The following is a 10075-nucleotide window of genomic DNA, read 5'->3' as shown; positions in this document are numbered from 1 at the left end:
TCTGCTTGAACAGCTATTTATACAGAAGGTGTCAACAGAGTAACCACAAAGGAAGCTTCAAAAGTCCCCGCTTTGAGCCAGGCACCCTTAGCCAATCCATTTGTTCCCGGCTGCCTGGTCGTACGTTGAGGACTTTCCGACCGGTCATAAGCCAAGGACTTTACACCTGGAGCCTGGGGAGGGGGGGAAAACAGCCTCCACAGGACCTCCAGTAGCCACAAACAGATTGTTTCCAAACTTCCAGTTGGCCTGTTGAGTCCGTTTTCTGCCCTCCCCAGGCTCCGGGGCTTTCCAGAAGCCTAGGGAAAGCGAAAACTCCCCTTCCCACCCACCCCCCCACACAGGGGGTTGTGCATGCATGCACAGGTGGGTGGGAGGCATTGCATTGTGGGTGTGGGGCATGCGGGGCGGGGCGCTATCCCATGCACAATTTTGGCACACGTTTACAGAAAGGTTTGCCGTCACTGGTACAGGATTTGGGATTGATTCGCTCATGTACGTTTAGTGGTCTCTCTAATCCACTTGACGTACCTGGAGACCCGGGTGTAGATCCCATATTTATCCTTCTTGGCACACTGCTCCCCCCAGCTAGTGATCCCTGTCAGGAACCAGACATGTTCAATGTCCGTGGTGTAGGGACCCCCGCTGTCCCCCTGGCAGGTGTCCTTGGCTTCGCTGGGGTGGCCCGCGCAGAACATATTGGGCAAGATGGGGTAACTGCTGCTCCTGAGACAAGTCGGTCGGTCAATGAAGCGGATTCTCAGCACCTGAAGGATGCTGGCCTGCCGGCCTTGGTAAGCCAGCTTCCCCCACCCGCTCACGGTTCCCGCCCCGAACTTAAGGAGGCTGTTGGTGAACTCTTTGTCCCCCAGGCAAATGGGGATGACGTAGTGGTTGAACTCCAGAGGGGCATCCAACTCAAGGAGGGCAATGTCATTGTGGTACTTGTTGGTGGTGTTGTAGGTAGGGTGAGGGATGGCTCTCACCACGTTGCGGTATTGTTCGGTGTTGTCCACAGTGTAGATATTGTGTTCACCTGGAGAGGGAAGGAGGAGGAAGAGGAAGGAAGGAGGGAGGGAGGGAGAAAGGAAGGAGAGGAGGAGGAAGTGAAGAAGAAGAGGAGAAGGAGGAAGAGGAAGAAGAGGAAGAAAAGAAGGAAGAAAAGGAGGAAGAGGAAGAAGAAGAGGAGGAGAAGGAGGAAGAAAAGGAGGAAGAAGAGGAGGAGGAAGAAAAGGAAGAGAAAGAAGAAAAGAAGAGGAAGAGGAAGAGAAAGAAGAAGAGGAAGAAAAGAAGGAAGAAAAGGAGGAAGAGGAAGAAGAAGAGGAGGAGAAGGAGGAAGAAAAGGAGGAAGAGGAAAGGAGAGGAGCGAAGAAAAGGAGGAGACAAAGAAGAAAAGAAGAGAGGGGAGGAGAGAAAGAAAGGAGGAAGAAGAAAGGAGGAAGAAGAAAATGAAGAGGAAAGAGAAGAGAGAGAGAAGAGGAGGAGGAAATAGAAGAAGAAAAAAGAAAGGAGGAGTAGGAAGAAGAGGAAGAAGAAGAGGAGAAGAAGAAATAAAGGCGAGAGGGGAAGAAAGAAGAAGAAGAAGACGAAGAGAGTAGAAGAGAAGAAGAAGAGAGAAGAAGAAGAAGAAGAAGAAGAAGAAGAAGAAGAAGAAGAAGAAGAAGAAGAAGAAAAAAGAAAGAAATATATAATATAATTAAAGCAGCTAAGGCAAATCTCTTAACATGCTAGAGCTAAAAGCGAATAATATGATCAGGAACTCGAGGGGAATTCTGTATTCTTACCCAAAATGCATGAAGAAAGGGGGAGTGTTTTTTCTCACGTTTGTTGATCTTTACTACGCTCGGCCGATTCTGCCTGTTCTTCTTCCTCCACCGCAGCCTCTCGGATCTGGTCCTAACCAAGTCACTGCAACACTATATATTTTACTTGAGCCCTCTCTCCAGGAGAAGGGCAGCCGGTGTGTGTTACCTGCTACAATCCTTTTGGGCTGAAACTCCAGGCAATGAGCTGCTGTCACGATCCACATTTCATTGATGATGGTGCCTCCACAGAAGCCTTTCCCTTCAGAATTGAGCAAATAAACCTGGGGACGGGGGTTACCAAAAAAAAAGAAACCACATATCAAGTCAAGTACTGGTTGGGTTAAGAAGAGAGCAACCCAGGGGTTGAAAGGGAAAGCCAACATCTTGGTGATGAAATTGAGATGACGTCATGCCTGTGGGCTTCCAGAAAGCTTCTGGTGGACATGATGGGGGATGACGGGATCCCAAACGATACTTAAGCAATAGCAATAGCAGTTAGACTTATATACCCGCTTCATAGGGCTTTCAGCCCTCTCTAAGCAGTTTACAGAGTCAGCCTCTGGCCCCCAACAATCTGGGTCCTCATTTTACCCACCTCGGAAGGATGGAAGGCTGAGTCAACCTTGAGCCTGTTGAGAATTGAACTCCTGGCAGTAAACTGAATTAGCCTGCAATAATGCATTCTAGCGGAAGGAGGGAAGGGAGGAAGGAAGGAAGGAAGGAAGGAAAGAAGGAAGGAAGGAAGGAATAACAATAGCACTTAGACTTATATACCACTTCACAGTGCTTTTACAGCCCTCTCTAAGCAGTTTACAGAGTCAGCCTCTTGCCCCCCAACAATCTGGGCCTCATTTTAACCCCACCTCGGAAGGATGGAGGCTGAGTCAACCCTGAGCCGGTGAGATTTGAACCGCTGAACGGCAGATAGCAGTCAGCTGAAGTGGCCTGCAGTACTGCCCTCTAACCACTGCGCCACCTCGGCTCTTGCCGATGGTCCTTTAGAAATCGGCATTTTGGGCAGCACAAATGAAAGTCTTAGCAGGTGACAGCACCTAATTAACTTTGTTTGGAAGCTAAGGAGGGGCAGGGGCTAGCTAGTATTTGGATGCGAGGTTGCCAGAAAGTTCTGGAGCTGTAAGCTAGATCAAAGCCATAAAAAAGCGAAAGTTAGACTATTTGGATATGGGATGCGACACCTGGAAAAATGCAGCATCCTTCACTTAATCCTCCAAGGAAAGATTGAAGGCAAAGGAAGTCCAGGCAGAAGAAGAAGACCAGGGCTTCAAAATCTAAGGGACCGGTTTGGACAAAACTCAGCAGTGCTTTTTTCATGCGGCTGTTGATAAAAAATAGGATCGCCAACATGATCGCCAATATCCGATGATGGATATGGCAGAAGAAGAAGAAGAAGAAGAAGAAAGAAGAAGAAGAAGAAGAAGAAGAAGAAGAAGAAGAAGAAGAAGAAGAAGAAGAAGAAGAAAGAAGAAAGAAGAGGAGGAGGGAGGAGGAGGAGGAGGAGGAAAATAAGAATAAAGAAAGGAGGAGGAAGAAGAGGAGGAAGAAGAAAAGAAGAGGAGGAGGAATAGGAGGAGGGAGAAGAGGAGGAAGAGGAAGAAGAAGAAGAGGAGGAGGAGGAAGAAGAGGAAATAAGAATAAGAAAGGAGGAGGAGAAGAGGAGGGAAGAAGAAAAGAAGAGGAGGAGGAATAGGAGGAGGGAGAAGAGGAGGAGAAGAGGAAGAGGAAAGAGAAGAAGAGGAGGAGGGAGGAGGAGTGGGGAGGAGGGAGGAGGAGGAGGAGGAAGGAAGAAGAAAATAAAATAAAGAAGAGGGAGGAAGAAGAGAGAAGAAAAGAAAAGAAAGGGCGGAATAGGGAGGAGGGAGAAGAGGAGGAGGAGGAGGATGAGGCGGAGTAGGAGGAAGAAGAGAAGAAGAAGAAGAAGAAGAAGAAGAGAGAAGAAGAAGAAAGAAGAAGAAGAAGAAGAATAAGAAGAGAACCTTGTCCTAGGGAAATATCTCAGAAGAAAACTTATATAGTTTGTTGGGACGTAGTTTGTGTCCATGAAGTAATCAGGAGTTGGCTTTGAAGTTGAGTTGGGATGTGTTGAGTGTGAAACTCTACTACAAGTAAGTGTGGCCTTTTGTTAATTCTGTAGGGCCTCCACACTGTTTTGAAGCCCTGTAGATAAATACCTAATAGAGACGGTGTGGCTCAGTGGCTAAGATGTTGAGCTTGTTGATCAGAAAGTCGGCAGATTGACGGTTCGAATCCCTAGCGCTGCATAATGGAGTGAGCCCCCGTTACTAGTCCCAGCTTCTGCCAACCTAGCAGTTTGAAAACACATTTAAAAAATGGAAGTAGAAAAATAGGAACCACCTTTGGTGGGAAGGGAACAGCGTTCCGTGCGCCTTCGGCATTTAGTCATGCCGGCCACGTGACCACGGAGACGTCTTCGGACAGCACTGGCTCTTTGGCTTTGAAATAGAGATCAGCACTGCCCCTTAGAGTCAGGAATGACTAGCACATGTGCGAGGGGAACCTTTACTTTTAGATAAATACCCAGGTTATTTCTAGCCATTCAAAAAATATCAGCATTTCTCTGTTAGCAACACTATCCAGATTTTGGACAAGATCTTAACCCATTAACCAAAGATCTCCCCGTACAGTGCCTGAAAGTCAAGGCAATTTTATTACAAGCATCATTTTTTCTTGTTCCAAGGAGGGTTTTAAGATGCTACAAAATAGCTCGAGCCCTGAATGAATGTGTTGCAGACAGAACAAAGAGATCATAAGCTGTTCCCAATCCATCAGAACGTGCTTCATTATATTACAATGGGCAAAATATTCTTGGAAACGGGTCTCCGTTCCTTTAAAATAGTAACGAGGAGAGTCGCCTTTAGATGGCGCCAAAGCAAAATTAACTGGGCAAAAAACGTAATTTATGTCCTGAACTTTGCAAAGCCCTGGCAGAATTTGCATGGGATTATAAAGGTGTTTTAATGCAATTTATTTTTACCTGCCGTGTCCTTGAATTGACCGATCAGGAGGGAAAAAGGGCCAAAGACCTATATTTGGATACTGCTCACCTGCCTGGAATCCACGCTGTATTTCGGACATTAAAACATGAGAGTGGGTCCAGAGCAGAGGTGGGTTCCTACCAGTTTGCACCTATTCGGTAGAACCGGTTCGTCAAATCTACGAAACCGGTTAGAAGAGGTTCCACCAGTGGACCCGGAAAGCAGGCCACACCTACAGAAGAGGCTCCAAAAAATTTTGAAACCCACCACTGGTCCAGAGGTGTTTTACAAGACAAGGACTCAACTCCTCCGCTCGTAATAAAATTCCTTCTACCACCAGGCTTGAAATTTTAGGCCTGGAGAACCTTGAACTGCACCGTCTACGTTCTGACCTGAGCTTAGTTGCACAAGATAATCTGCCACAACGTCCTAACTGTGAATGGCTACTTTGACTTCAACCGCAAGAACACAAGGGCTCCCCATAGACACAAACTCAATGCAATCCCTTCTAATCTTGATTGCAGGAAAAGCAATTTCAGCAACAGAGTAGTAAATGTGTGGAGCACCGTATGCGATCCTGTTGTTAGTTCCTCTAACCCCCCCCCCAATACCTTTGATGTTAAGCTGTCTACGGTGCACCTTACACGTTTCTTAAGCGGTCCCTAAGGGGGCGTGCATAAGCGCACCAGCGTGCCTACCCTCCCTGTCCTATTGTCCCCATTGATATGGACTCTTTTTATGTGTTTATGGCTAGGTTTCGCTTATTTTTTATCCATTTATTTGTGCCATTTTTCCATGTGTTTTCCTACTTGTTTCCTTGTGCTTGTTGACAATAAATAATAATAACCTGATGCATTCATCCAGAGGAAATAATAAAATCACTGAAGACTGATGAATAGAAAGTAATTGCCCAATCTAGTTAGTCTGAGGGCAGAAAATTAGTAAATCCCAGGAAGAACCAAGAAGGAAGGTGAAGATATTGAATGAAAACTCTAAAGGACTAAGGGGAGGATGATCTACAGGGCCGATTTTCCTAAGGCTAACTAGGCTTCAGCCTAGGCCTCAAGATCAAGAGGGGGTCCTACATTCAAATTGTTAGCAAAAATTAAAATTACACTATTCTAAAAAACAGTGAACACTAAACACTGAACCGAAAATAAGGAGAATTCTATGCAGATGACTATAAACAACTAAAGAATGTATTGGTTAAGATCGTTCCAGCGCCGCGGCAGTTGGGAGCCCATCCATGTTCCCAGCACCGCGGTCGGGCGAGAGGCGCGGCCGCTCCCAGTAGCCGCCCCCGTCGACACGAGCCCACCCAGTCGGCCAGGCAGGTAAGGCGAGGGGGCCGAGCCGGGCAGCTGAGCGCAGCAGGGGAGGCGGCTGGCCTCGCTGCCTTTGCCGCAGAGCAGAGCCGCCCTCCGTCGGAGGCCAGCTATATATATTGATAGTATATTGATATATATATCACAGTAATGATGTATTTTATTGGCCTCTCATATAATTTACAAACTTAAAAATGGAGTGAAAGGGCCTCATAAGTGGAATAGCCTAGGGCCTCTTTTCATCTAAATCCGCCCTGACTATCTATCACTTAATATCATTTCTCTCCGATGTCCCTGATGGAGAGGGCAAACTCTGAAGCCACGGTGGGCAGGTCTCCATGTCCTACCTGCCATGGGACTTCTCCTTTCTTGCTTTCCATGCCGCCAACCACCTCGTATATATCGCGTCGACAAGCGAAAGGAAACCCGAGTGTGGTTGTAGCCTTCTTCCCAGTCCTCAGTCCGCATTGCTTGAGGGGATCCAGTGGGTCCAAATGAGTGGGAGCGAGTGGCTTTACTCTGGGCTTCTGGAGCTTGGATTTTTCCACAGGGAAAGGGCACTGAGGAAAACACCAAAGGGGAGAAAGACAGTCGGGAAATTGCCAGCCAGGCTGGAAGGGAGAGTCAAGTGAGGGTCTAGCTTGGAATCCTTCTGCAGCCACGAGCATCCTAAGCCTGACCTTCCCTAAGACTCAGGAAACATTATCTGATTATTCCCAAAAGAAGGAAAGTCATCTGGGAAGATTCTTGCAATACAGGGAGAAGCAGTGGTGCAATTCAGCTGGTGCTCTCTGGTTCGGGCGAACCGGTAGCAATAGCAATAGCAATAGCAGTTAGACTTATATACCGCTTCATAGGGCTTTCAGCCCTCTCTAAGCGGTTTACAGAGTCCGGAGATGTTGGCTGGGGAATTCTGGGAGTTGAAGTCCAGAGACACTGGCCTGGGAATACTGGGACATGAAGTTGAAAGACGCTGGCTGGGGAATTCTGGGAGTCAAAGTCCAGAGACGTTGGCTGGGGAATTCTGGGAGTTGAAGTCCACACAACTTAAAGATGTTAAGGTTGAGAAACACTGCATTAGTCCACCGAGAAATATCTGGGGAGAAACTAAACGTTGGATTAAAAACACCTTTAGATTAATCCACCGTGAAGATACTGTTCTGCCTAATTTTGGTATTATTATCTTTTTTTTTGCAAATTTTGCACTGCTTTCCAATATTTGCCATACCTGTTGGCTCACAGGTTTTCATGTCTTCCTTCAGCCTGTATCCCGCGGAGCAGGAGCAAACGGCTCGTCCATCTTCGTTATCCTTGCAAAACTGTTTGCACCCCCCGTTTTTGGTTTTGCAGGTAGCATCTAAATTGGAAGAGATCAGAGACGTGATTCAAAGAACCAGCTGGCCAGAGGAGGCTCTGATGGTGGAAAGAGAAGAAGAGGATGGCCGCCAGCAAATTGGGATGGACCCATTTGCAATGAGTGCATTTTTGGAAGATCTGAAGGGTGATCTGTTCCCGAAATTTGGTGACAGATCATCATGGAGAAAATCGATTTCAATAGTCACTAATAAGGACTTGATGGCACATACTCAATCGAAACTTAAAATCTGAAGACAGGAGAATCTGAAAGGTTATGATGGACACACTGAAAATGTCTTAATCTAAACCAGGGGTCGGCAACCTTAAATACTCAAAGAGCCACAAAGGTCCTAATTGGAAGCCCACTGTTCAGTTCTGGAGCCGACTGGAAGTCTGGTTTCCCCACCATAGAGTCTCCTCCTAGAGCAGCATCCTTTATACCTCTTTCAACTGGAAGTCCAGTTTCCCCACCATAGAGTCTCCTCCTAGTGCGGCACCCTTTTTCCTCTACCTGTCCTAACCGAAAACCCTATCAATTGTGGAGCTGGCTGGAAAACCCGGCCCTTGCCATAGAGTCTCCTCCTGGCACACCCTGTTTCCCCCCCCCCTCACCCCAACTGGAAGCTCCTCTCAAAACTGTGGTACCGAATGGCGACAGGGAGCCACAGCAGAGGGATGAAAGAGCCACATGCGGCTCCAGTGATGTTTGCTTCTCAACCGCCTGAGAGAGAAAACGTGAGTATATTGAGGTGTTTATTTATGGACCCAGAACTGACCTATCTATGCATATTGTTGGAGCGTGTGGAGGTTTGCTGCAAAGTCACACAACATGTGACACTCCAGGTATTGCTAAATTACAACTTCTAATATGGAGAGTAGTGAAAGAATTATATAACACATGGAGATATCCATAGACACACTGAAGGTCATTGTATACCCTGCCCAGCACCCACAAGTCCTTCACATGGTCCAATCAGGCACCGTCCCAACTGGAGATGCCTCCCAGTCACCTCATCAGCAGGTGCAGGGCAAGATGGCCTTGACTTTCTGAGAAAGAATGTTGTTATGGCTACATATCATCCACACTCTGTATAATCCCCGCTCCCTTTTTACCCACAGTACAAAATGTGGCAGGCCTGAAGGCCTGTAATGTAAAAGATGGCTTCCAGGCCTGACACCTGTCACAGCTGAAGAAGCTTTTTGGATGAGAAGCGAAACATCTTCAAAAGAAAAACAAAGTCCAGTTGCCTCCTGAAAAAGCACTTTTGGGACAACCGTGACCTGGAGGACTGAGAATCTCTACAGACATCTAAATACTAATTTAAAGGCCCCAAATAGTTTTGCCGTTGGTTGCAAAGGAAAAGGGGTAGGGAAGCCTCCACTGAGCCATAATAAAAGGATAAGATGAATGTCTCAACGTACCAAGTTCACAGCTCTTTCCATCAAAACCACCTGGGCACCAACAGGTGTAATCATTTGTGTCATCTTTGCAACGGCCTCCATTCTTGCAGGGGTTTGGTTCGCATTGATCTCCATCTTTGAAAGAGAGAAAGGACAATGAACGCCGAGCGGCTGGCTCCATTCTTATCTTATTCCTCCCTTTTCAGGATTTCCTGTCCATTAATCCATAAGACGGTCAGATCTCTTCCAACCGGAACGGAAATATTTTGATTTTTGAACTAGGAACTCCGTCGTGCCATTAAAACGAGAAGGGGAAAACAGAAATCACTTACCGACATACACTGTCCAAAATGCCATCTGCAAAAGAAGCACAAACATGGAATTCAAACAGAAAAGCTTTTAAAATATAAATAAATATATATATTAATAAATATATAGCTGCGCTGGCTACCTGTCGATCTCCGGATACGCTTCAAGGTGCTACTTGCCACCTATAAAGCCCTTCATGGTAGTGGATCTGGGTACTTGAGAGACCGCCTACTGCCGATCACCTCCACACAACCCATTAGATCTCATCGTTTAGGCCTCCTCCGAGTTCCATCTGCTGGCCAATGCCGACTGGCCACCACGCGGAGGAGAGCCTTCTCAGTGGTAGCCCCGACCCAATGGAACGATCACCCCGTGGAGCTTCGTACCCTCACCACCCTCCAGACCTTCCGCACAGCTCTTAGAATCTGGCTATCCCGTCAGGCCTGGGGCTAAAGATTGTAACCCACCCGAATGGTATGAATGTTGTGTTTCAATCATGTACTGTCTTATATGTAAAAGTCTGTTCCCCCCCCCCTTCCTTTTGATTGTGAGCCGCCCTGAGTCCCCCCAGGGAAAAGGGCGGCATACAAATAAACAATCTAAATCTAAATCTAAATATTTTTTTTTTAAAATAGATGATGATGACTACATTTTTTTTATTTCTGTACAATTTGGCAAGGTTCTTTGTGAGTAATCTGTGTTGTTTCCTTGCTGTATTCATCTAGAGTTGTTCTTTTTGATGGGTGATTTACAAATACTGCAAATCAATGAAAACCTTGACGGTGCACTTTAGAAAGTGGTAATCTCTGACTTCATTCAAGAGACATTGAGTGGGCTTTAAACCAAGAGTAGGAACTGCAATCTA

At 46.6% G+C, this 10075-nt stretch overlaps 1 protein-coding gene across 1 annotated transcript in view; it reads right to left on the bottom strand.

The window, feature by feature from the left end:
• Positions 1–448: 448 nt before the first annotated feature.
• Positions 449–10075, bottom strand: part of LOC116523677 (coagulation factor IX-like) — a 13624-nt gene continuing 3997 nt past the window's right edge. Inside the window, 7 exon segments of the mRNA XM_032238805.1 lie at positions 449–1036; positions 1972–2086; positions 6492–6566; positions 6568–6704; positions 7373–7501; positions 8923–9036; positions 9234–9258. Coding sequence (XP_032094696.1) covers positions 492–1036; positions 1972–2086; positions 6492–6566; positions 6568–6704; positions 7373–7501; positions 8923–9036; positions 9234–9258 — 1140 coding nt within the window. The 3' untranslated portion in view covers positions 449–491.

The sequence above is a fragment of the Thamnophis elegans genome, unplaced genomic scaffold (assembly GCF_009769535.1).
Source record: "Thamnophis elegans isolate rThaEle1 unplaced genomic scaffold, rThaEle1.pri scaffold_91_arrow_ctg1, whole genome shotgun sequence".
NCBI lineage: Eukaryota > Metazoa > Chordata > Lepidosauria > Squamata > Colubridae > Thamnophis > Thamnophis elegans.
Note: the sequence above shows the minus strand (reverse complement) of the source record. Positions and strands in the feature narration are given on the sequence as shown.